The sequence below is a fragment of the Corylus avellana genome, chromosome 5, assembly GCF_965113065.1.
Source record: "Corylus avellana chromosome 5, dhCorAvel1.hap1.2, whole genome shotgun sequence".
In the NCBI taxonomy this organism is placed as follows: domain Eukaryota; kingdom Viridiplantae; phylum Streptophyta; class Magnoliopsida; order Fagales; family Betulaceae; genus Corylus; species Corylus avellana.
In genome coordinates, this window is record NC_142494.1 from 6,985,503 (window position 1) to 7,013,270 (window position 27,768).

Sequence of the window (27,768 nt, forward strand, 5' to 3'; positions counted from 1 at the left end):
CCTTGTTTAGTCCGGATTAGAAAGTAATTAATGAGTTTTGTGTTATCTTAATTAGATGATCAAACACGTTTATATTGATGGCAACCGTCTAAAATGGCACCTAGTAACGTGGAAAAAGACTTGCGAACCTTCTTACTTTGTTAAGTAGCCATAAAATGTATTATTATTACCGTTGAAAGCAACACCACTAAGTGGCATGTGGTCGAGTTTAGCCAAGACAAACTTGCTTGAAAGTTGGTTAATTGTAAGCATTTTTAGGCCATTACCAGGCTACCTACAAAATAAAGAAAGTTGTCATCGGATCTACCGGTCCCCGGAAAGACTGAAAACACTCAAATACTTAAGTCAGCATATTAATGTCCTTCTTAAATCAGACTTCTTAGAAGGTCACCCATTCTAGTACTACGCTCGCAGAAGCACACTTAACTATAGAGTTCTTATGGGTTCATGACCATTATGGCTTTAAAGCGCGTTGTTGTTATCAAGGGAGTAAGTATACATATAAGCACATCTCCATCTCCATACCCAGACAATGTGGAAAGCCACAATATCTCTCTTTATGGGAGATTTTGGTAGATATAGTTATTAGAGCATCTTCGGAAATAAAAGTTAAAATAACTATTATTGAAAAAGTATAAAATTTTACTTTAATTATTTTTACATTGACTAATTAATAAAAGTGTATATATATATATATATATATGCAAAAATAATATAGTAAGATAGAAAACAAAATGCTACAAAGTTGTGTTACTGCATTGCTTTCCTTAAGAAATTATTTCTCCCCAATAGATTCTGATGAATCGGTATACAAAGGGTTACAACAAATACTTTTCAAGATACAATGGAGTCCAGAAAAACCTCTGTTGTTTGATTGCATTTTGCACAAATGAAACCCAACCTAAACATCCTAAAATTTTCTATTTTAGCAAGAGATGCTTGAATTTTAAAACACAAGAAGTGTTTAGACAGATAGAAGAAGAGATAATTTTTCTGTGTTAAAACAGGTTTGTAGTGGACTACATATAGTGTTAAAAATAGCAAAACAAGTATGCAGTGAACTATTTATAATGTTAAAAATACCAATTATTTATGTTTGTTTACTAATAGTCGCTTAGTAGTAATAAACTATTATTATAATAGAAATAAATTGTTATTTTGACAGTCATAAAATCTGACCATCAGATCTTAACAGATACTTAATGTTTGCTGTTAGATTAAAATATTATTAACAGATATTTAATTATAATGGTTGGATCGTAATTGTTAATTAGTAACAATCACTTGATCTCAACCGTTAGATCAAATTTAATTTGATCTTACAGTTGCACTTAATGTTGGCTGCTAGATTAAAATATTATTAACATTATTAATTATAATAGTTGGATCGTAATTGTTAATTAGTAACAATCATTGGTTCCAAAAAAAAAAAAAAAAAAACAATCACTTGATCTCAACCGTAAGATCAAATTTAATTTGATCTTACAGTTATTATTACTAACGGTCCAGTAAATTCAGCCATTGGATCTAACCTTGGAAGTATCATATGATCTAGATCAAACCACCATATCGTATGACTTGGCCGTCCAAAAATAAACGGTCATGATCGATCTGATTGCTCTGAGTTTTGATACTTCATGCTAAGTGTCAAATGCATTATCAACGCGTCACTATATTTGGGCTGTGGCAGTTTATCATGGTAGAATGTCATGCAAAAACCATTTACAAAAGGCAAAAAGATTATGATCCCTAGTATAATAATAATAATAAATACTTCTTATGTTTATGGTTAATTAGAATCACACATAAATTTTTAAACAAAAAAAAAAAAAAACTATATTATATATATTATATATTATTATTATTATTATTTTTGCAGGAAAAGAATGCAGTTCTTCCAGAAACCTTGGAATTTCATTATTCTTGGAAACAAAGTATTCTTTTCCTCAGTCATTTGATGCACGATGCATGATAGTAATACTTTACTAGTTATAAGTCATCCGGCACCAAAAAGCATCTCTACTACTGTTTTGTTGAATATGGGTGCTTCGGCATCCAATCACAGTAATGGCTTTCCAACCTTTCCAACATATAATAATAATAATAATTAGAATCATATTTAATTAATTTGTCTTGATTCCAAATTAAGCTAGATAAGAAGAAAAGTACTTGATCACTTGCATATGTGACATGATGTTGGGATCGGAGAGCTTATCTTAAGAGATAAACAAAGATTGGATTGAGTAATTAAGTGAGTACAAGTGAAAAGGAAATGCCCTCCAATCCCAATTATTCTGCATGTGTTAATATAATTATTAAGAAATTGCAAATGATATTTGGACCGTACCCGTGTGTCGGCAACCGTTGTTTAAAAGAACTCTAATAGAAGTAAATGAAGTGCATATATGCGCTATTAAATATTGTTAAATCATCACTTATTTCAAAAATTTAATTGAATAAAACTAATCAATTTAATTATTTAATTAATATTATAACAAGTATGGAATCCTCCAAGCTAGGGTTATGTGGGCTGGGTTATTATCATTGAATTGAAGATTCCCATTTTTTTTAAAAAAAAAAAAAAGAAAAAAAAAAAGAAAAGAAAAATTCCCCATCCATTCTATATTAATCAAAGAATATATGATCATAGGTTACGACAGGCATTGTAAGTTGAAGAAATGTTTATTTATTTGGTACGAATTTGACCATAATGAGTTGAGAAGTAGCCAGGAGGGTCCAAAACCTTAGAATTATTTTAGAGCAAGTCGGTGGAGGTGGGCATGAAGTTAATGATTTGTGCGTGGTCTTAATTAATTAGATAATCAAACACGTTAATATTGATGGCAACTGTCTAAAATGGTACTGAAGCCCAAAACGGTACCGTTTTGGGCAGTAAAAAGTAGGTTTATTAAAAAAAAAATTTAAAAACTCAGTAAAAATTATAAATTATAAAACAATAATAATTAAAAAGCTAAAAATATCAACCACCCCCCATTTGGCCCGGGGGTGGTTTCGGCCACCCCCCACGGCCGGTATGGGGGTGGCCGAACCACCCCCATGGCCCTTGGGGGTGGTCCGGCCACCCTCAAAAACGAAACCCAATTTTTTTTTATTTTCTTTTGCCCTTTTGGGGGTGGTTAGACTACCCCCAATGGCCATGATGGTGGTTCGTCCACCCCTTGATCGACTATGTGAGGTGGCTCCAGCCACTCCTTTTGGTTTTTATGTTTTCTTTTTATATTTTAGTTTTTTAGTTTTAATTTTTTAATTATTATTGTTATTATAATTTTTAATTTTTAATGATTTGTTTATTACTTTTAAAAGAAAAACGTTGCCGTTTTGGGCAACCGCAGCTATGCGGTAGTTCTCATAGAAGCCGGATCCCTTAATTAGTAACATGGAAAAGACATGGAAGCCTGCTAAGTTAGTTAAATAATTAACTAATTAACCACCATTTGAAAAGAACAAAACCAAGAGGCATGGTCAATTTTCTCCAAGACAAAGTAACTTTTCTTGAAATTGGTTGTAAGCATTTTTAGGCACGAGATTAGAACAAATATTAATCTAGTGACCAACCAAGTCATCACGTACTCCATTGAGGGTCGTGATTCAGTGGTTCGAAGGACATTTTTAAAATGGCTAGATACATACTAGTAGGGGTGAAAAAGCAGTTAGTAAAATCCACTAATCGCCTCCGCTAACGCTTAGGTGGTTAGCGGTTAATAGTTAGTGTGGTTAGCAGTTAGCAGGTAGTTATTAACCACTCGCCTTTTCACCCCAATACACTAGAGTATGAGTTTGAATCCCGTAATGAAAAATGATTAGTGTAAACCATCATAAGTCCTACTGATATCCTAATGAGGTTAGGTCAGGCTATAAGTCCTCTGATGTTCTAATGAGATTAGGTCATACTATAATTCAATCGGACTTGATGGAGCATCTGCATTTCTCACTATCTAGGCCATGTGTGGTTCTCAAAGAGCAGGTGTTACCATAGTTATGCCTGAATAAAATAGTCACTCTAGTCGCCCTTTCCTACATGTTCATGACACGGCTGCCTACTTGAAAGTCACACACAAAAGGATTCATTTTTATCATTCCCCATTAAGCAAGGGCATGGGAAAATTTTGGCCATTGGATGCAATTTGCTTAATTGGATTTTATCTAACAATTAACAATTACTACTAATCTTGTAATATAAAACAAACACAAACACTATAAAGATTCACAATATTAACGTAAGGATAAATGTTATTTAATAAACTATTATACTACTGTTATACAATTGAGATGAAGTGACAGTGGAAATCAGCCATTAATTTTTCTTTTACAAAGTCCTTGTTGATTCGAAGGTTGATTTCAATTGGCACATCATCCTAATAGTATAACAATCTATTAAATAGCATTTCTACGTAAGTATATATATAGTTTGAAGCTATACCAAATGGACATACTTGACCTTATTTATTATTAATTTTTTTTTGGCATTGGCTTCTTTTTCTCTTCTTCTTAAAAGTAGACTTATTGTTCAAAAAAAAAAAAAAAAAAAAAAAAAAGTAGACTTAGATGTACGTACGGCAATTTTTAAGGTCACAATTAGAAGAAATGTAGTGACCAAGTCTTGAGGATAATTTTTTTATTGAGTGCCATTTGCGCAATTGAATTTTATATAACATTAAAATCTTGTTATAGAAATAATAAACAATTAATTGTCAAAGCTCTACCAAATGGACCAACTTGACCCAAGTTGGCTTAGCATAATTGGCTTCTACCCTTCTATTTCTTTGGATCCATTAATTGATTTTGAGCTAATTAATTATTTGGGGATAAACCTAGAGCATGCTAGACCTATATATATTGTTGATATTTCTCATGAAACCCCTTGCTAAGTTTAAGTTTTGGCATGGCCCCTCTGAATTTTCAGACAACTAAAGATGCTGCTATTAAGAATATGCTATAGTTAGTTTAGCAAGTAAAGTATATTAGATTTTTTTTTTTTTTTTTTTTGACATATTCGCATAAAGGGTGGGAAATGGGGGAAGATGATTCGAAGTTTCGAACTAATAACTTCTGCTTCATAAGGCGTGGTCCCCAACCGATTGAGCTACCCCTTGGGAGCCAATATTATGGCTTTTACTACAAATTTATATGTTAGTTTATATGATACTTACCATATCAAGCATATAGCAACTACAAAATTGAATTTACCTATTAATTTTTTCACTATTAAGACACTATCACGTGAGTTTTTAAAGGGGTTATGGTAAAAACATACGACTTTTACTACAATTCATTTACAAATTGACGTGTCAGTAAAATTGAATCTCATTTTTCGCTTATGTGGATAGTTGATGTGTATCCTGCTGGATGGGAAATGGGCCTAAATGCTTTTTAGGAATGCATGCAAGCAGTTTCAGGGTGGAAGAAAAGATAATGCTAATGAAAATATAAAAGAATAGCTGAATAAAATAAAACAAACACAATGATTTTACGTGGTTCGATTTATGACCTTTGTTCACATATTAAAGCTTTTAGGGCTACATTTTGCTCTTATTCAATTGATGAGTTTACAATATAAAATGCTTGACCTATTTATAGAGCTTACATATAAAAAATAATCCTAATCAAATCATTTAATTTAGTGTAATTCAATCTTATCAAATCCTTAAATTCAAAATAATATATTCTTCATCAAAGGTAATACAATTCTGATCAAATTCCTAACTTTAAGATAAGTGTTGTCCATGTGTACCCTCCCTCACATGGGCATTAGCATATTCATGAAAGGGCATGTACCACTCTCCTCATGCCATGGCGGGGGTAGCATTTCCACCGCCGTCCAGCAGTGGTTGTGGTGGCGGCGGTCACCGGCTGCCGCTAGTCCCTACCAACGTCATGGGGTTGGCTTCATGAGTGTTATTCCTATTCGATCTGGGACGGTTGAGGAAGAAAAGTACCTTGTCACACAAATAGGAAATGGTTGAAAAATTCAATTTTATAGAACACAAAAGCACGAAAGCCAACTTGCAAAAATGAACTTGGTGTTATATTATATTAGATCAGGATGTTTCTCACTCAAACATTCATATATTTTTATTTCCAATGTCAAAGGTTAACATCCCATAAACTAACATATCATCATAGTATGCCTAAATTTCCTAGATTCAATCTTGTCACACAAATAGGAAATGGTTGGAAAATTCAATTTTATAGAACACAAAAGCACGAAAGCCAACTTGCAATAATGGACTTGGTGTTATATTATATTAGATCAGGATGTTTCTCACTCAAACATTCATATATTTTTATTTCCAATGTCAAAGGTTAACATCCCATAAACTAACATATCATGATAGTATGCCTAAATTTCCTTCCCTTGACAAAATTATTTAAGCTACGGATGATCTGGCACTGATGTGGACTTAAATATTTCTACTTATTTAAATATATCCAATCAATAATCATTTAGGTAAGATTCTGGCAATTTTGGGTTTTTTTTTTTTTTTTTTTTCTTACTGTTTTTTTTTATTTATCAGGTTATACAAGAATCACAAACCTATATATACTCAAATTGAAAAGGGCATGTACAAGAACAAGAACAAGAAAAAGCTTCCCAACACCTTAGTTACTTCTCAGATTTTCACAATACATGCGCCAAGCCCTTAATTACCTCCCTATAACAATAGCATGTGACATTTAATTTGGCGTTAAATCCTCGCTAGAACCATATTACGGTGAAAAACAAGACATCGCATGAAACGTGAGTCGTCAAAATTAGTGAACAAACACAACACTTCATCAGAACACTGCCTAATAATAAGGAGACACCTGACAGGACCCATGTAAGGAAAAAGAGAGCCCATGACATAAAGAAAATAGGCTATCGAGAGGTATGAAACTATTCCATCCACTCAATCACCAAAGAACAATTCTATAAGTTTTTCTAAACTTCTTCCTGGACATATTACTAACTTAAGCATTGGAGTGTTCTCCCATTGACCCATCCAACGAGATCACCTGTATCTATTTCTTCTTATTAAAGGTTTCAATGACTTGTAATGCGATGTCCAACCGACTAATTCTTCAAAGTTAGGAAATAAAGTCCTCGTCAAGACAAATCATATATTCTAGAGAAACAATAAGTTGAACCCATAACATTGTGAAAACAAAATGGTTTCTAAAGAAATAGGCACAAGAATTCGGCTGTATTACGATCAAGTTTGAATCCAAGCAACCTGTTGCTGTCCTGAATTTTAATTACATCTACAATGCTAGCAGTTGAAAAAAATATTTTCTCCTCTTATTTTCAAAGTTCGTTATACAATTTCGTCAAATCCAAGTGAAGAACTCGTCAAATTCAAATGATGCTAGCTTGGAAGATTGAGAAGACTCGTCAAATTCAAGCTCATTGACAAAATTTGCAGAATATTTCCTTCGAAAACTAGTATTTATTATTGGAGAAGTTGAAATTTTTTCACCTAAAAAAGATTACTATTCAACGTGAAAAGAATATTTGTTAAAAACTTGTGCGGATGCAAATTTCCACAAAACCAGCATGTATTATTGAAGAAGTTGAAATGTTTCAGTCACAAAACATGATTATTTTATCATTAAAAGAAAACCTAATACACGAAGCTTCCAAAATTATACAAAAAGGCAAGAGATTTTTCAAACTCAATATGAAAAAACTTTCAAAAGAATAAAGTGGAATCGAGAAAGATCTACAAGAATTTCTCAATGCTGGCAGTTAGTGTGGTTTTGGGCACAGCGCCAATTACTGCATCTTTCTTCTCACCATTGACGAAGATCATGATTGTTGGGATGCTTCGAATTCCGTATTGGGTTGCCATTGAAGGACTATCATCAGTATTCAACTTGAAGCACTTGAGCTTCCCAGCATACTGCTTCGATAGTTCGTCAATTACTGGATGGATCATACGGCAGGGCCCACACCATGGAGCCCAAAACTCAACCAGAACAGGCCCATCAGCCTTGAGGACAAGTGATTGCCATGTAGCATCGGTTACAGTAGGAACTGAAATTTTGAAAGTGAAGGAAGAGTTGTCAAATTCAATTCTCACATGAAGAAGCAATTGGGTGCATTTCATGGAAGAACTACAAAGATATCCAATATTTCTTTTTGATATGTAGCCGAAATATCATTGAAAAGCGGAAAGTGCAACCCAGTACACATGAAATATACAAGAAAAATACCTAACTACAAGGAGATAACATTAAATATTTTTCCACAGCCAATGAGTTAAATTTTAAACAAATGAATTAGCATTAAATATATGGAACCATGGTATGTTTTGGAAATTATTCCCACACAAACAGAAAAAGGGCGCATAATTGTAGGTGTTAATTTACAGGATCATTTGAAATTCCAAACAAATTTATCTCAAAAAAACCCGAAACAATGATTTACTAAGTAAAACTCAATTTGAGTCCTTTCGACTTCGTAGCATGGATCAGACAATGCTAGTGACTCAAGAGCACAAACTAAATGCTTTCTTTGTTGGTAAGATTTGGACCTAGGAACTTTCAAAATGCACATACTAATTTGCTAATTTTCAATCAACCAACCCTACCTTCACCTCTCACCACTTGAACCAGGGCCCAATGGCAAAAAATGAACTATTGTCCATGTTAGATATCTCTAAGACTAAGTGCAAGACGCTCCAACAAGGAATTGAGAGTAAAAGGTCAATCATGAAATAAGGAGTTAAATATGTCATGAATTACTGACTACAAACTAAATTACATGTGTCACATGTGATACCGCTCATGTAATTTAGCTTGTAATCAGTAAATTTTTGGAACCAGCGCAACCTCAAAGTATCATAGCAGGAATCCTCGGAATCCTCTGTGTTGTGGGTAATGCTAGTATTGCAACCACAGCTGTTTTGTAATTTTTTTTTTTCTCACTTTTTAAATTAGTTCATATCAATCAGTCTTAAAATCATTCTTTACCAGACGAACTAAATTCCTAAATAATAGTAATAACATTAATTAAAAAGGAAATAGTATGTTATCTTTTCTTTTTTTACTTCGGCTGTTCAGATTTCATTTTTGTCCTCCCTAGTATCTGTTATTTGATCTTTTAGGATTTCCCTTCATTTGAGATAGAGACTCTTGTTTTCATCTCAACCTAATTTACCTCCTTAAGCTAGTGTTATGGTATAGTCAAGTAGTTGTGTGTATGCGTTGGGGTGTGTGACTGTGTATGTGTGTATGTGTGTATTCTTTGTTGTGATTTCCATGTCACCCTCACATCAACATAAATAATTTCTTAGGTAAGAATGTGTGTGTAAAGAGTGGGTGGTTTATAAAGATAGTTATGAGTACTAAATTCCACATTGCTTAGTTATTAAGTGAAAATGAACTTTATAATGGATTTTAGGAAAGCTCCAAATGACTAGTCATTTTGAGGTGATGGCGAAGATATGACTAGAGTTTTTTCCTGAGTCGTTATAAATGATATCAGAGCCACTTAGTAATGCCAGGCCATGTGGAATTGGAGCAGTGCATGATGTGGCCCTGAAGAGGATGTTAAGAATTTAAGAGATGGAGTTTGTAACACTCTGGTCCCATATTAGGAAGATAAGGAGTAGCCTACATAGAATGAATGGTTTAAAAAGATAGTTATGAGTGTTAAGTCACACATTGCCTAGTTATTAGGTGAAACTAAGCTATATAATGGATTCTATGAAAGTTCCAAATTAACTAATCATTTTGGGGTGATAGCGTAAATATGGCTAGAACTTTTTCTTAGGTCATTACAATGGGTGCAAGTCATCCAACTATCAAGTGCTAGGAACTAGGATAATAGATTTAGATATGCTCATATTTGTACCCAATGCAAATGCACAACCGCGCACAGCAACAATAACAATAGCAATAATGATGATGATAACAAAAACAAATAAAAAAATTAAAAAAGTAAAAGGTATTTTATCTTTTTTTTTTGGAAAAAATTATATTTAGCCCTTAGGTTTTCATCTTATTTGAATTTAGTCATTGATTTATTAATTTCATGTATATAGTCCTTAGGTTTTTCCCAAGTTTAAAATCGGTCCCTTTGTCACTTTACTGTCCAACTTAATGGTTTATCATCTGCCAGATGTCTCATTTGACACATCATCAATGCTCTAATGGAATGCCACGTTAACAAGTGTTAAGTTATTCATAAAAAAAATAAACATAAAAGACCCAAAAAAATTCATCGATTTGACACGTAAAACTTAGACAAACACAAAGTCTAAAGAGCAAACTCATAATAACAAAGACATTCGGCTCCGTTGGTGTGGCATTGCATTGAGGCGTTAAGATGGACGTTGACGTGTCAAATAAGACACATGTGGTAGATGACAAACGGTTAAAATTTAAAGTAAAGTGATAGAGGGCCCTATTTTAAACTTGGGCAAAACTTAAGGGCCTTATTCTTGAAATTGAAAACTTAAGAACTAAATCCAAATCATATGAAAACCTGAGGACTAAATATGATTTTTCCCCCTTCTTTTTTTGTTCTTTCTTTTTTACTTTTGCAGTTTAGATTTCATTGTCCTCCATAGCATTTGTTCTTTTGATCTTTTAGGGTTTCATTTCATTTGATATAGAGACTCTTGTTTTCCAACCAAGCTAACTTGCCTCTTTCAGCTAGTATTATGGTAATCAGATCTCATTTCAGCAGTCTAGCAAATTTGTGTGTATGTATGTATATGTGTGTGTGCGCGCGCACGAGTTCTTAGTTGTGATTTCCATGTCCCCCTAACATCGACACAAACAATTTCTGCAGTAAGAATGTGTATGTGTGTAAGCGATCTGACTATCAAGTGCTTCAAACTGAGATAATAGATTTAAATGTCTGTAGTCGTACCCAACACAAAAGGTGATTAAATAGATTCAGACCGGTCTACAGGGTACTAAAGATGCCAGACTTTAAGGATAATGCAAGCCAAAAGTATAATTTTTTTTTGGAAGGGCATAAACAGAGTGTTTTAGCAAGTGATTTATGATATTAAGTGTGGGATAGAAACAGTCTTAAAATTTAGAAGAGGTTGTCAATGTCATGTGGTGGAAATTATGGTAAATATGCATTTCAACAAGAAGCTTCCATGGGTAGAAAATTAAGTCCATTCAAAAAGGAAGCTTCCAATAGAACTAATAACTGCTCAACTCCCTTACATCTGTTCATCCATAGCTCACAGTAATTCATACGGTGGGACAGAGCACAAGCAACATACATATTTTTTTTCTTTTCCAAATCATTTGAATATGGTCAAGCCTTGGCCCCAATCTCGAAGAAAACAATTTCATCTATATAGATCGTTACCCCAGTTGCAAGATGTTGACATTCGAACTCTTGACAGATGGTAAAAGACTGTCCCTTTGAATTCAACCCATACGAAAAAATAACTACAGAGCTTCAATCTAGCCCATATTCATACGGGTGAAGAAGTATGATTATCCATGTTAACACGCAAATGAATACGTTATGACAGTTGAAAAATATATTGCATAGAAAAACGAATATAATTTCACCAAAAAACAAACGAATATAATTCCACCAATTCTTTTTCCAATACACATTCATCACCCAAACAATCTCAATTCAAATTCAACCAAAACAAGTCCATGAATTCGAATAAGAATTTAACAAATAAAAGAAACTTCGAGCAACAAACTTACCATCAAGAGCAGTGTCCTGCGCTTCGCAAACAATATGACCACTTGGGCGAAGAGCCCTAGGTTTTCTGAAGGTGAACGAAGACACGGATCGGTTGGAAGGCAATTGGATCCTGAGGCCAGAGAATTCCGCGAAAGAACCAGGTTTCCGGCAGACGGAGAGGGAAAGAGACGGAGATGACGTCAGCGCCGGCGGGAGGGACTGCGTGCGATTGGAAAGGGAAGAGATAGCGATGGATTGCGGTACGGTCGCCATGGAAAAATCTGAGAATTGGGTGTTGAGAGATTGGGTTTATATATACAAAAATGAGAAAAGAGAGACCGGAAAGTTAGATGAGAGAGGAATTGGAGATGCGGTGTGTATGGAAGAAAGTCCGAGGGAGAGTGGAGGATTGATTCTTGAATTGAAGAGTAGCTAAGCTCTGAGTGTGTGGTATAACGGTAATAATCTCTGGTTCTGTTTTCCTTTTTTTCTTTTTTTAATAAAAAAATTTAATTTGTAATGTCCTAATTTTGTAATATATGTAAAATGATAAAAATACACTCAATAAATTTTTTAAAAGAATAGTAATTAAAAATTAAAAAAAAAAAAAAAAAATCCTAAGAGGAGTTACTCGGCCTCTTAACCCAATTTGGCTTCTTTTTAGCCAAATACGGGTGACTGAACCACCTTTTAAGGTAAATAGAGAGCAGTTAAACCACTACTTGACTATTTGAAAATGGTTCGATCACTCTCAAATAATCATGGGGTGGCTAAAATCAGCCCCAAATTGAAATTGATAAGATCTGGTTTGGCTTAACCACCACAAAGCTATTGTTTTTACTATTTCTTTGCATATGTAAGCTTCTAGCTGAAAAATGTTGTTAGAACCATAAACTCGTGGGCGAACTCGCTCAAAAAGAGTAAGGAATGAGCGGACTCTTTTCTAACGGCCACTTGTAGCTCATGGGATACATTTTCTGTGCAAATTAACAAAAAAATGGTAATGGGTCAAATTGAAAATGTTGGATAGTTGAATGAGGTTGATCGTCACTTATAAAGTTTGAAAGTGATTGCAAATGAGACATAAGTTTGAGGGGGGTAAGTTAGGGCTATAATCGAACCGAGCTGAGCCGAATATTGAATAATTTGAATGTTCAAGCTCAATTCGTTTAATTTTTTTCAAACTCGAGCCGAGCTTGAGCTTTCCACCGAACTAGATAATCTGTCTGTTCAAGTTCTGTTTATTTATTTTTCAGCCGAGCTCGAGCTTGTTCACGAGTTATCCAATTAATTTAATTATTTCATATATAAAGTAAATATTGTAATTGTTCAATTTTTTTTTTAATTAATACAAATTATTAGTTATTTAATTATAGTTAAGATTTATATGCATACACATAAACTCACTTATACACACACAAAAACACTTATATTTATATCCAAACTCACAATTATAATAATTCAATTGATATATATTACATTATAAAAAATCGTTATTTTTTATTCTTTATTTTTCATACTTAACATGTTCTCATTACAAAGTTAAATATAATATTCTAAAAATAATAAAAATGAAGTTATACAAACTTATACGAGCTTGTACGAGTCAAACTGTGCGTATACAAGCCTAGCCTAAATTCTTGAATTTTTTGTTCAAGATCTGTTCGTTTAATAAACGAACCGATCCTAAGCTGAGCTAATTCGAGCCAAGTCTGAACATGCATGAGTATTTTTGCTCACTTATAACCCTAGTAAGTGTGTTTCCCCAATAACAAATTTAGACATTTTATTTTATTTTTCTTAAAAATTACTTTATCCAAATATAATAAACAATTTAAAGTAAAACTTTGCAAGTTTTCGAGAATATTATGATTATTTGAATTAGGGCCTTCTAGATTTTTTTAAGTAACTTCATATTAGAATTTTTAGAATACTAATATCATAATTTTTAAATTAAATGATTTAGATTTTTCAATCTAAGTTTTACCTTTGAAATTTTTTCCTTAATTTATAGTGCCTTACCTTGTTAATTCACATGAACAAGACAATTAAGTGGAAAGTGATATATTTTAAGAGTTTTAACATGTTTAATTATATATATTTTCTCTAAATACGTTTAATAAAAAAATCGCCGCAAACAGGAAATATGAATATAAAATTATTTACAGTTATTGCAGCGGCGTACGCGACGAATAAAACTTGCGTCTTCTTCAGAATTAATTGTCGCCTTAGAAACCATAACTGTCGCCGCTAGAATTGATTTTGAAAGAACATCAAACGACGACGGTTCGTAGGAACACAACATATTAACCACACTCCAAAACAGCCAAATGCTGAAGTGACAGACACGCCGCAACAGCTCCACCATGCTCTTGTTCGCCACGACAAGGGCCTTCACATTCAAATGCTCGCTTTCTTCATATCTTGGATTCTCCACGAAGACCCACATGGACGCTAAACCCAGAACCCTGCTCCACAGCCCCTTCTCGAGCTCCGCCTCTCGCTCTCCTCCTAGAGAGGCTCACATGAACGAACCTGGAAATGGGTTCATCTCATTGCAGGAGTGGCAGGGGTGGGGCACCAAGTCTCCTGTGCCAGCCATGGTCACGGAAATCGTTGAGGAGTTGCAGTCTATGGAGAATGATATTGACGCTCAGATGAGCTTTGGTGGCATTGGTGGCAAACTCCAGGTATTCTGTTTTTATTTCTGTAGTAAAGTTTTGTGCTTGATTCTCTGTTTGGTTTTTGCGAAAAGTAAGGATTTTTTTTTAGATATTCAAGATTGCTTATTGAGGCAACTGAAAATTACTCACTAATTTTCAGCTGGGTATTGGAGAACGCGCACTCTCCGTTTTGTTTGTAGAAAAACCGAGGAAAAGAGAAGAACGAATCTTTTAGATTTATATATTTATTTACTTACAATTCAACAAAAATCAATTCAAGAAAGTCAGATTGTTGGATTAGGCTCAGTTGAGTAGAGGTTCTTTTCGTTCTTGGCTCCAAATAATTGAAGAACCAAGGGTTAAGAATTTTGATTTATTTTTGTTTACCAGGTAATTCAGCACATAAATAAAACTAAATAGTAATTGAGAAAGAAATTCGGGGTGGTTATCAGAAATCTGGAGGAAGGATGGTGATTTGATGGGAGTTTGATAGGCATTCTCACCTTGATGTCCATAACGCTAGAGGGGTTGCTTAGTTTTGTGGGAACCTTTGAAAGCTATTACTGATTTCTAATTATTTAAATTTGCAAACAATATAATGTCTTAGAAATATATGTCAATTATGGTTCCTCTTTATGGGCGACATTCTTGGCTGATTATGCTCCTGGAATGGATGAAGAATCAGCGATCAATTAATAGAATTCTATTATATGTTTCGAGCTGTCTCACTGTTATTTTTTTTTTTTAATCATCTAGCAATGTTTCAAGCATGTCAAGTCTCCACATGACATGATTTCATGAGAGTACCTTTCGCATGATGCTTATGTTCAAGCATGTGTCTTGAATTATTTAGAGCTGAGGTGTGTTTTTCTTTTTTGGAAACCAAAGCAAATGAAATGTTAGATTAAAAAATGAGCTTATCTGCTTTTTCTATCTTAATTTTCAGCAATAAATGGAGCACAAGGAGAGTGGTGCTGGTTTAGTTGCGTATGGCAAAATAATTACATTTATTATCTTGGACTTTTAGTTAATAATAAGTTTAATCATTAACACCAACTCCAGATATCATTGATAAAGAGTGTAGAAGATACCATTCACTTAATGATCCTCTCCTCCCAAACACCTGAATGTGGAACCTGCAAAATCCGAGTTCAAATTTGTCATAGTCTTGCTTAGAGTATGCTTGAGAAAGATAGTTTCTCTTTAAAAAGAATAATTGTTTTGGTGTGTTACCCATGGTCACTGGTGGCTTAGTAGTTCTTGTTTACTTTTAGTTCAAACTGGATTTGGCTCCAGTGTGTGGAAAACATATTTTTCATCTTCTATTTTAAATTTTCAGGGATATTTTAAAGTTCAAGAGGATAAAAAGCACCGAGCAACATATCAAGCTTTAGGTGATTCTGAAAAAAAGTTTCAATTTTTTGCAGCTCGACAAATAGCATGTCGCTTGCTTGGAAGTAGGGGATATCTTTGTCAGAAGGTATTTCTTTGTATATAAATCATTGCAACATTTCATGTCAGTATTGTTTTCCTTTATTTAGTTGCACCTGGTTGGAATTTTTGTGGACCAAGTGGTGTTTGGCACATACGAGAAGAGGAGAAAGTGCCTTTACATTGTTTCATGTTTTTATTATTATTTATAACTCTTTCATAATTATGCAGTGCTGGCTTCCTTTGGAAGACTGTATGTGCTCCGGACTCATTCCCTGCAGTCTATGGCCTGGAATGCGATTCTGGTTGTATATGCATCCAAAGGTTTTGCTATGTCTGGGCATTTTGTATTTCAGTTCTCCTGATCTGCATAATATCTTTTTAGTTCATTAGACTGACAGTAGAAAATTTGCAGGATTTCCTTCGACAAAACAACACCGGAAAGTTGTTATGGCAAGTATTTGGCATTGAAGCTGTAACTTTGTGCCTCTTTGGCATTGCTGAGCATGAAGAAATGATGTGGAACACATTCAAACGTGCAGGTCTTTGCAATCTTTTTGCTTTCTTGAGATGATCAAAATTTAGATTAGTTGATGGTGGTACGGTACCTGTAAAAAGCTGTAGCTTTTCTGTATGGAAGTCATCTATTATGCTTAAAATCTCATTTCAAAGTACGGTCTAATTTTGGTGTGGTAAAGTTTACTTTTATAAAAATAATTCAAACACATTCAACTCTTTCTTGGGAAATTTATTATTCTTTTGTTCATGTGGAAAGTGATAGTGGTATTTGGAATTTTGGAGTGCACATGCAGTCATATTATAGAGATTTTCTTAGCCTAATTGATTGTTATCCTTACATTGATGGTGGTTGAAATAAAAACTGCATGTTGAATCTTAATAATTGGAATTTATCACAGCTAAGTTAATGTATGAAGTTGTTCGGCTGCATTCTGAGCATTTTGATTTGAGACTGTAACATTTGATCTGTGGACTCTTGGTCTTTAAGCCTTTGGAATAATTGCTGACTGTTTTTATAGTACTTTTCAGGAAAAAACAATGTTTGGTGCCTTTATCCCAACAAAAGTGCTGTGACTGAATCCGTTCAGGAGGCCTTCGGTCAAGAGTCTTCAGCAGATCAGAAATGCACACAACTGATGGTACTCTTTTTTCCTTTTTTAATATTTCTAACACAGCATACATGCTGGATTTCTCTTTGTTGATTTTACATATAACTGTTGTGAAGCTTGAATTATATTTTTGGATTATCATGAATTTGAATTGTCGTATTTTCATAAGAGCATCAAATAAAAGATTGAGAACTAGTAATTTGTTGACATATGTCTCACCAAATAATTTTTTTTTTTTTTTTTTGATGAATAATGTCTCACCAAATAATTGCACACAGTAAAATATTAGGATGTTTGGTTGGTACTAACTGTTTCATTAGATATGTTCTTTCAAGCCGTGTTGTAAAGTTTAATTCAAACAGTTTGTATCTACAAAAATATTGAGTTGGTTGTGTGCTTTTTATCTTGCTAATGATGTAGCTTCAGATATCTTCATATCGAAGTAATTATTTCTTCATATTGGTTCTACTGCACAGACAGATGGAGATAAAACTCTGAATTTCATTTTAATTGATGGTACATGGAGCAATTCCAATGCAATGTTCAGCCGTCTGAAGGTGTGACACTGTGAACCACTCCTCTATCCTTTAACATATACATTATCAATAGTTGGGTATATGATTCTCATCACAAATAATATGCACTTATTTCCTTGGCCATGTATGGTGCATCTACTTATTAAATTAAATCCCTAAGCTGTGTTCTCTATTGATGATCCTGAGGGCCAAACTAAAGTTCAGTAATGGGGATTATGATGAAAGCTCTTAATTCCTAGACCTCTAGTTGTTGGTTAGGATTTCTGCCTCTGAGGAACAGAGAGACACTAGCATTCAGGAATCTTAGTTTTTTGTTTAGTTTTCTCAATTATCCCCTTGTTGTAACAGGGGCATTTTGGTCCTAGATGTGGATGATGCTGTGGAATTCACTTTATACTATGTCTTTAGCCCCAACAGGCAGATATTCATATGGTAAATGCCAAGTACTTCTAGGAGATCCAACAGCCCCTTTGAATAACTGGGAATTGAGACCAAACATGATATTGGTTCAAATATCTGGAATTGAACAAGTTAACATGGATAGTGTTAACCAAGCATTTGTTTTAATAAAATTTTACAGAACTGGCAGACTCTCATTTTCTTATCTAGTTAGCAGACCTAAATGATAATAAATAAATAAATTCCAATTCTTCTGTCAGAAAAGTTTATTTATTGATTAATTTGTTTTGATAAGCATGGTTGGTATATTGACATGATTTTATCTACAGGAACAAGCAAAGTCAATGTGGGGAGAGGAAGACCTTCCCTGTATATCTCTGGCTACTGGAGCTTCTGCTATGCATAAACTTCGGTGAGAAGTGAAGCATAACTATACCTTGCCATGTCTCATTTTTCTGTCTCTGTTAAGCCTCTTGGTTACATTAGATTACACTCTTATCAATGCAACAACCGCTTTCTCCTTTTTTTAAACGGCAGGCCCCAGCCATCTTGGGATCGTACCTGTACAGCAGCGGCGGCAGTTGGCCTCCTCTCTGAGCTGCAACTTCTCCCAGAGTTTAGCTCATATGGATTGGATAAACAGGCTGAAGCAGTAGAGGATGGTTTAGTGTCATTGTTAGAAGCACTCACAGCTCGACGTCTTCGGATGGGCAGATCCATCACGCGCAAAGCAAGACACTCCAGTGACATCTGTTAGCCGCCGGCCAAGAATGAGAATGGTGGTGGCCATACTGATCACTTTGTTGTAGTGTCATGTTTTTGGAAGAAATGTAGGCCATGATGTCCTTGATGTTGAAGGAATCATTAAAGCTGTGCTGAAGGGGGAGGGTGCTTCTGGTGCAGCAATATCATCTCAGTTGGTGCTGAAAAGATGGGATAATGGTGATTGGTTCTGCATTGATGGGCCCTATCACCAAGCATAAGCAACTCAGCAGCCTAAGGTGATAATGCCCAGAAATTGATAACTGATGTTCATGTATAAATTCTATTGGAATGCGGCCTTTTGGGGTTTGATGTGCTCCAACCATGAAATGTTGAGGGGAAGGCTTTTGTTCTTTATTGGGCTCTGTTTGTTTAATTTTTAATTTTTATCTTTTTTTCTCTTCTCTAAACAAAATTATTAACAAACAACTAAAACACAAAATATTTCTAAAAACATAAAAACAGTTTTACTTTTGTGTTGCATCATAACACCTTTTCAAAAAAAAAAAAAAAATCTCCTAAAATACATTAACAAACAGAGTCTTTGTCCCACAGGTAAATTATAAAAAGCACTGTTTTTCTTTAAACAGAATATGAATTTCTTCCGACTCAATTTATTAAACTAGCATGGTGGTTAAATAAAATACGTGGATTTTTTTAATGTAGTTTTTAATAAAATTTACAGGGCCTGTGAACATCATCCTGCTTCTATTTTTAGCTAGATCTTTTCCCACCTCGAGCTCTTTTCTTCCTATAGTTTCAAGGAATAAGGAAAACAAAAAAAAAAAAACAAAAAACAAGACAAAACAAAACAAATACACACAAAATAATGCGACAAGAAGTTGGAAAAGATCTCATATTGGGGTGTTTTGGTTTGTGATGATTTCCAAAGTATACCATCATCACCATTGACATCAAAAGAGGTCTGGACTAGAAAACAAATTCTAGTAAATAAATAAATAAATAAAGACATAAGCCTTTATGTTGTATCAAAGCTTTTTTTGGTGGTCATTAAATTATTTAGACAAATGCTGAGGCTTTTTTTTTAAAAAAATAAAATAAAATTGAAGAGCTAAAAATGGCAAATGGCAAATGATTACTTGGCTGAAGGCTCGACTCTTAACGATTCGAAAAGATGGTACTGCACAATCATTCATCTAATAACATTTTGTTAACATACTCCACATTTCCTGCAACTTTTTCCTCTCTCTCTCTCTCTCTCTCTCTCTAAAAGAAAGATCCAATGAAAGAAAAAAGTTTGACAACGAACTGTGGGAAGGCGAAGAAGATGTCAGCCTCCACAGCCGGGTGTCCGAAGAAGCCATTGGAAAAGATGGCTTCTTTGAGTCATTTTCTTTGTTTCTTTCTCTTCTCCTTCTTTCTTCTACCACCATTGGCCTCCTCTTCTACCTTCCTTTCAAGTAATTTCTCCATAGAATTTGTTTACATATTCTTTATGAATTCTTGAATAACGTAATTAATTGGCCTTTTTTTTTTTCTTATTTAAATTGCAGACGAAATATTGGGGTCACGTGGATCTATTGGCCGTGGCCTCCTTCAGACCAAAAAACGTACTACTTTCTATAACTATTCCTGTTTTGCTATATAGTTTTCGTTTTTCCATTTATCCATTTATTATGATAATAGCAATGCCATTGAATATATGTGCGATAATTGTTTTCAATGGATTCAGATTTTTGCCATACATTTTATTTGAATTGTGATAAAAAAAGAAGAAGGGGGAATTGTGGACATTGGGCAGCCAAACCCACCCCAAAGGGATGGAGCAGGGGTGATTGAAACATTCCTTTCGTCACGGGTCGTTCGGCTACCGCTAATAGCTGGTTTAGGGGTAGTCGAACCATCCAGTTGACAAAAGGGGATGGTTTGGCCTCTTCCGATTGTCGATTTAGGAGTGGCCGAACCACCATTTGTAATGCTTTCAAAATATATCATTCTCAGCCTCTAAAGTTTACGTGGCATGGTTCTCCAACCAAAAAATCAATCTTTATGCACCAAATGTTATGGGGCCACGCCACATAAGATATGGGGGATGAGGAGGCGTTTGGGAGAAAATTGTGGTATATAGCATTACTCTTATTTTACCATTTATAATAACTTGGGTGTTAACCCTTTCCTTATTCTCTCTCTATTCCCTTCAAAACATCTCATGATATGCTCAACCACGATGGTTCTCACGACACAATCACTCCCTTTCTCATCCTCTAATTAACTCCTTATATCCCATTAATCATCTCTCTTCAAAGACTCAAAACTTTTCCATGAAAATTTTGAGTTTTGGCCATAAGAGTCTATCTCTTCCATCCTTCAACCAAACCTCACCCTTCATCCACACACACACACACACACCCCTACACCCACATAACACAACTCCACAAGAAATTACATAGACTTCATGATATCTTATTTGGATTTGGTGCTTAGGTTTTCAATTTTAAAAAATAAGGTTCTCAAAGTTTGTCCAATTTTAAACCGGCTCCTCTAATAGTTTTCTATATGTTATGTGTTATCTCATTTAACTCGCCAGAGTCCATCTCAACATCAAATTAATGGTTTTTCCTCTAACACTACAAATTTAGAAGATTAGGATGACGAAGAATTTTGTTTTGTTTTGTTTTTAATGGATGACTTAACTCTTAATAATATGGCATTCATATTAGGTGTGTTGGCATGTCAATTGAAACATACGTGACATATGACAAACTATTCATTTTAATGGAAAAGTGATAGAGAGACTTATTTAAAATCTAGGCAAAATGTAAGGACTATATTCTTGAAATTATAACTCAATGACTAAATTCAAATTCGATAAAAACCTACGGGCTAAATATAATTTTTCCCAAAAATTTAATATATATTTTTTTAAAAATGGAAAGAATACACTAAATTAAACACTTTTTAAAGTTTAGGGTATAATTACAAAAGTGATGAAAGATCATGACTGGTAAGTAAAGTTTTTCTGTATTTCAACACTTAAAAAAATGAAAGTACCTGCAACAATCTAAATTGGGGTGGTTTATCTTTCATTTTGCAACCAAAAAGATTGTAAGAAAAGGAAAAAAGAAATGGAAAGGTGTTAGTTTTAATTTTATAATGTGATTATGTGCAGCATGCACTGAAAACTTTGAGTCTAAGAACTATACGGTGTTCACAAGCCAGTGCAAAGGACCCAGATACATGCCGATGCCTTGTTGCAACGCTTTGAAGGAATTTGCATGCCCTTATGCAGATGCCATTAATGATGTGACAAATAATTGCGCCGAGACCATGTTCAGCTACATCAACATCTATGGAGGTTACCCGCCAGGCCTGTTTGCCAACATGTGCAGGGAAGGAAAGCTTGGTCTTAATTGCACCAGTGTAGAGGAAGCCATGGAGAAGAGTAGCAGAGGTCATATAGCTGTTACTCAGTCCAGTTTGCTAATGATCACTGCTGCTCTCTTGGTCTTATTATTCCATTGGTTCTGAAGTGTGGAGAACCACTCTCTTTTTGCATTTGTTGATTTGTTCATGTCCAAGATATATGAAAAGATATTGAGTTGAATGTTGTTTAGAGCACAAGTTAAGTGGATTAGAGAGGATAAATATACAGGGCATTGCTGAAGTTTTGTCAGAAACTTGGGAATCAAATCAAGCTTAAGGCTTTGTAAACAATGGCTCTGTATATGCAAATTAAATCGGAATACGTAAGAACATTACTTCATAATCTTTTTGAGTCATAAACCCTTTATAATCTACTTACTCAATGAGAACAATAATCCACCCACCTAGGGCCCTGTTTGCTAAACGATTTTGGTTTAATATTATTCATCTCACTTTTTTATTTTTTAATATTCTCTTATTTTTTACATTACATCAATCATTTTTTATTACTATTCAAATAAAAAAATCACTACAAAACATAATATTTTCATTTTTGCATACCAAATATTCTTATTTTTTCATTTCTTCAAAAAATTTACATCAATCAATTTTTGTTACAGTATCGAACCAAAATCCTTTAACAAAGACAACTTAATGTGGAATTAACTTTCTAAGTATGTGGTGGTGGTTGAACTATTTAATGAACCTAGGAAACTTATGTCTTGTCTGACCATGAGGAAAAGATGATGAGATGATTTGGAAAGATAAATATTATCCCTTTGTTTAGCACTATCTAATAACTATGCCACTACTCTGTTTTCATGTCCACTCATTTGTAAACTTTTAAGCTTACTATCAAAAGAAAGGGACAGAAAACCATAAATTAACACAATGGGGCCTTCCTTCAAGTGATGGAAGCTTATGCATTTTCCTTTAGCACCAAAGCACTTTGCATAGTGCAGGAAAAGCACTTTCGGGTGTTTGATTGAAAAGTACAGCTCGTTTGCCAAAAGCACGAAAGGGAAGTGCCGAAAGAAGCAGAGAAATGAAAAATCAACATCACAATCACGTGAAAAGGTAATGATAGAATGTGCGAAATTTTGTTAACATCATTTTTCGGGGGGAATGCTGCTGTGAAGGGCAAGTTGCTCAATCAAGCAAAGCGATAATGTGCTGCCACTGCCACCCTATTCAGCAGGACGGTTGACAATGCTTTTCAAAATGGGGGGGGGGTACTTGTGCATATGACTTATGAGGGTGACATGATGCTCGGCCAGAATAGGAAGCTCTTTTGCTTTGCTGTCATGAAGGAAGTGTAGATATTTAACTAGATTTTCAACGACTGTCTTGTCACGAGGCATCTCTGGCCATAAAGTAAGTGGCATCCCTCTCCTTTATAGAGGATCTATAGGAATCCTTTTGATATGGGTTGCATTAATTGTGGAGCTGGAGATTCCACTATCATTGAACCAAAAAAAACCCAGAAAAAAGAAAAGAGGAATCTGCATAATCCGATCTACCCTTCAGTTAGCAAAACACAGAGAGCTTGTCATGAAGAAGAAGAGCTCAGGCCTAGCAGATTTTAGGCTTGCGCAAAAGAGTTCTAGGGCCGGTTCTCCTTTCTATCCAAAGAAGTTCACAAACATTATCAAACAATTTTTTTCATTTCACCTTTATGTCATGTCAACACACTTTTTCAACAAAAACGCTAAGAAAAAACCCCCCTCTAAATTCCTTTCATCTTTGGAATCATACCTTAAAGCCAGTGAAATGGTGCAGATTCAAGTAAGAACTTGAAGTTGGAATCATTAAATTGCACCAGGAAAAAGTAAGGCCACCTGTAATGTTTTATTAAGGTTGAGAATGACTTCATCAAACCATTTCCCCATTTGGGTTCAAGCCCAGCTCGGTTTAAGACCAATCAAATTGTAATCAGTTCTGCAGGCGACATTATATTTCACAGAAGGGAAAAATGCCGTCAGCTGCTTCTTTGAGCCCTCACTTTTGCCAAAAAATTTATGAATATGGCTTATTTTTTCAACGGTTTAAATTTAATTCTATTTTCTGTCTTTCTGCCAAAAGTGTCACTACCACAACCAATCAATTTCCTTCCTTTGTCGCATACTGCAGTTGCCAATTCAATGTTAAAAACCAAAAATTACTTTTCCCCTAAAGAAAAGACCAAACAACAAATTACCTCTATGCAGAAAGAGTTCTAATCAAGGGCAAGCACAGATTTGACAAGCAGAAAAAGTTAAAAGATCTACCACAGCACCTGAAAGATTACAGCTTTACTCCTTTTCTCAATTCCATATCTACCAAAAAAGTTGAATTTTCTCCATTAATTGCTTTCTTGAACAATAAAAGAGAAATACAATAGAGGTATAACCATGGGGCTATTGGAGACCAAGCCTATCTGTGAGCAGTGACCAGCGTTTCAATGAATCTTAGGCCATCAAACCTCGGTGCAAATTTCTCAGTCGAGGATGGCCTTTGATTTTCTTGATTCTGTTTCATTTCAGCCTCCTAAAAATCAAACACAGATAAAACAAAAATTTAGTCTTTAAATTATTATTAGAGAAGCAAAAAACTAAAAAATTAGTAACAAAAAAAAAAAAAAAAAAAATCTAAAACTAAGAAAGAAGAGGACAGGAAACAAGAAAAAGCTGGCCTTAATTTCTCGTAAAATACAACTCAAGCCTCAATTTCTCAGACCTTAATTTCTAGGGAACCAAACAGGGGAGAACTCCAGAAAATCAGGTGAAATAAAAGAAACCCAATTCAGAAACCATGTAAAATAAAGAAACCCAATTCAGAACCCATGAGATAGCCAAAGGAAAGCAACCCAGAAATCAGATTAAGGCTTACCTGCTGAGTACTATAGATGGAGTTCGAGAACTCCAGAAAATCAGGTAAAATAAAAGAAACCCAAAACAGAAACCATGTAAAACAAAAGAAACCCAATTCATAACCCATGAGATAGCCAAAGAAAAGCAACTCTGAATTCAGATTTAAGGCCTACCTGATGAGTATTATAGATGGAGTTCGAGGAGGAAGAACAAGAAGTAGAGATAGCGGTTGCAGAGGCAGCGGCGACAGAGGCAGCGAAGAATCCTGGTTTCTTCATTGTTGGAGACGGGAATTCTAGTTCCGGCAATGTAAAGAAACTCCGATTGGAAAAGAATTTCTCGCAGGAAATTGGAAGAGAAAGTGGGAAGAAAGTTTGTGGAAGTTGGAGCCGTGGAGGTGGTTGACACGGCATATATATAAATAATTAAATATCATGCGGTGTCTAGGGAATCTTTACGCGGCAACTCTCCTGGCCAATTCATTTCACAACTGAAATTACGATTTTAGCCCTTGATATTCTTCTTTGAAAAAAAACTGAGTTGACCAAAATGCCATCCGATTGAGAAGACTTTTCTCTTTTTTCTTTTTCTTTTTTTAATTTTTATTTTATTTTATTTATATGCTTTTCTTTTATGAAATTTCTGGATCGTCCGGGTTGGTAAGTGCATATATTCTTTATATTAGTTGTGGAGGTCCTAATTAATTTAGGGTATTGGTGTGGAACATTTCAAGTGACCACTTTATCCCTGCGTTAATAAAGTATAATCATGAATATGTAGTTTAAGATTGATTATATATTTATTTAAAGGGAAAATTGAGGGTTCAACTATGGCGAATAAAAACTTATTAATTTCACATCTTACATTTCAAATTTTGTCTTGTTCAACTATGAACCGTATAACTTATAAAAAAAAAAAAAAAAAAAAAAAAAACTATGAACCGTACATAGTGTTCAGTCATTTAAAATTTTTAAATGGCTTCGATAACATGTTCACTAAGTGACAACATATATATCATTAGTTATATAAAATTTAATTTAGATCATAAAATAGTTTATCTCCATTTTATTTAAAATAGAGCTAATCCTGATCTTATCTTTAGATACTTTGGAAGTTATGGGGATAAAGTATTTTTTTTAGGGGTAACTTCACTTTATACTCCTGAATTATTATTCGATTTGAGAAACTCTCAAACTTCAAAACCTCTCAATTTGGCCCCCTGAACTTTCAATTGCAATCAATTTAAACCCCTCCATCAATTTTGCCGTTAATACCCTTAAAAAGACAAAATTACCCTTCAATTTTTCTTTTTATTAAAAAAGGAAAAATTGAAAAAAAAAGTCACAAGGTGGCCCAACCGTGGGTCATCTTGTGATTTTTTTTTATAATGTATATTTTTAATTTGAAATTAAGGGTAAATTTAGAATTCTATAAAAAAGTTAGGGGTATAAACGTCATTGTCTTACTTTTAACGTTTAAAATTTGGCGGAGGGGTTCAAATTAACTGCAATTGAAGGTTCAAGGTTTCAAATTTAGAGGTTTTGAAGTTTGGAGGGATTTCTCAATTAGGATAATAATTCAGAGGTCTAAAGTAAAGTTACCTCTTTTTTTTATCAAATTAAAAATAGTGATGATCTTATTAAATTTTTTTTATCAATTTCAAAAATAAGAAGTGCCAAAAGGCACATGACAATTGGCAGGGACCTAGGGTAAGGGTTTTTTTCTAAACGAAAAATTGTTTAGGGACTCGCACTTCGGCCGAAAAATAAGGGAAAAGCCAAAATTATGGGCCCACGACTATGGTCAAGTGCACGGCCATGTATCTTCAATCTAGATTGGGCAATTGACTAGCATGCGGCCATATATCCATATTACACCGGAAAATTAGTTATGTACTCCATATTAGATTGAGCAATTGAGACAAAATTACATGAGGCAATTGTTCATGTACTCCATATTGGATTGGGCAATTGACCCAATCCAATTGACTCCACATGTACACAAGATCAAAACCAAACTCAACTAGACAATTGACCATGTACCCCAAATAAGATTGATTAAGTGGTCATGCACCCCAAATCAAGTTACATTGGGTAGACAAATAAGGAATGACCATTTACTCTAGGGCAAACTGTCTCGGGCAATCAACTAAATTATATTAGGCAATTGGTTAGCGGACAACCATGAAAAACTTCACATCTGAATTATGTTATGCATAGATGTGAAGTTTTTGTACTATCGTTACCAACTATCTTGATGTGAGTTGTGATTCAAGACTTATATAGCCTACTCGAGAAGACCGTCAACAGACATTCTGACGTTAGGAAAAAAATGTAATCTCCAATGCTTACTCAAGAGCACCCTCTCCAATGCCGTCAACAGATGTCCTGACTCTAGTGATAGAAGGTGACTTCCAATTGACACTAAGACTGACACGACGTTGCTCGTGAAAGATGCCTTTTAAAGAGGTCTATGGACAAGAACATCTTAACGCTATCGAGTTATTACTAAAGTTAGAGATAAATCTCTTAACATTATTTGAACTGCCTTGAAACCACACAAAACCGTGTAATAAAAATGAAACATTTTTACACGTCGCAACAAGAGATTTTGCCATCCTCTAAATAGAATAGGATTGGTCATTAAGTAGTGAAGTCGAGGCCTTATAACCTTTTGAGATGTTGCCTAGCTTCACCTTTGTGAGTCAAGAGAGCGATTGTTGAGAGCTTTCATTGGATGATGAAAAACTGAATTCTGAAATGTGGTTAATTTAGTAAAAAGCCAGTTTCTTTCTAGATTCTGACATAATTTCAGAGGGACAATTTCGTAATAATGGTAATTCATTTATTGATTTTTTTCGCAGCACGTCGATGTTGATATTTTCGAGACGAAGGAAAACAGTTTTAGCAGTTAGTGCTCTGATAGGCTGATCCCTTCAAGTGGGCA

At 34.4% G+C, this 27,768-nt stretch overlaps 4 protein-coding genes across 6 annotated transcripts; 2 read left to right on the top strand and 2 right to left on the bottom strand.

Moving 5' to 3' along the window:
- Positions 1-7,590: 7,590 nt before the first annotated feature.
- Positions 7,591-12,120, bottom strand: LOC132182267 (uncharacterized). Its single transcript, XM_059595452.2, has 2 exons — positions 11,692-12,120; positions 7,591-8,035 (listed from the first exon to the last, which is right to left on the bottom strand). The coding sequence occupies exons 1-2, from the start codon at positions 11,942-11,944 to the stop codon at positions 7,722-7,724; spliced, it is 567 nt and encodes a 188-aa protein (XP_059451435.2). The 5' UTR covers positions 11,945-12,120; the 3' UTR covers positions 7,591-7,721.
- A 1,905-nt stretch (positions 12,121-14,025) lies between these two features.
- On the top strand, positions 14,026-18,944 carry LOC132180304 (DTW domain-containing protein). Of its 3 annotated transcripts, XM_059593081.2 has the most exons (8): positions 14,026-14,361; positions 15,674-15,814; positions 15,997-16,089; positions 16,181-16,307; positions 16,813-16,922; positions 17,369-17,449; positions 18,157-18,239; positions 18,365-18,944. In XM_059593081.2, the coding sequence occupies exons 1-8, from the start codon at positions 14,038-14,040 to the stop codon at positions 18,582-18,584; spliced, it is 1,179 nt and encodes a 392-aa protein (XP_059449064.2). In that variant the 5' UTR covers positions 14,026-14,037; the 3' UTR covers positions 18,585-18,944. The 3 variants fall into 3 exon arrangements, with proteins under 3 accessions (XP_059449064.2, XP_059449062.2, XP_059449063.2); XM_059593079.2 differs by lacking the exon at positions 17,369-17,449; XM_059593080.2 differs by lacking the exon at positions 15,997-16,089.
- An 871-nt stretch (positions 18,945-19,815) lies between these two features.
- Positions 19,816-22,079, top strand: LOC132183261 (GPI-anchored protein LLG1-like). Its single transcript, XM_059596662.2, has 3 exons — positions 19,816-20,010; positions 20,104-20,160; positions 21,720-22,079. Exons 1-3 carry the CDS (start codon positions 19,833-19,835, stop codon positions 22,076-22,078), a joined length of 594 nt encoding a protein of 197 aa, XP_059452645.2. The 5' UTR covers positions 19,816-19,832; the 3' UTR covers position 22,079.
- A 2,170-nt stretch (positions 22,080-24,249) lies between these two features.
- LOC132182825 (uncharacterized) lies at positions 24,250-25,220 on the bottom strand. The gene is made up of 2 exons (XM_059596175.2): positions 24,996-25,220; positions 24,250-24,499 (listed from the first exon to the last, which is right to left on the bottom strand). The coding sequence occupies exons 1-2, from the start codon at positions 25,098-25,100 to the stop codon at positions 24,386-24,388; spliced, it is 219 nt and encodes a 72-aa protein (XP_059452158.1). The 5' UTR covers positions 25,101-25,220; the 3' UTR covers positions 24,250-24,385.
- Between the last annotated feature and the right edge of the window lie 2,548 nt (positions 25,221-27,768).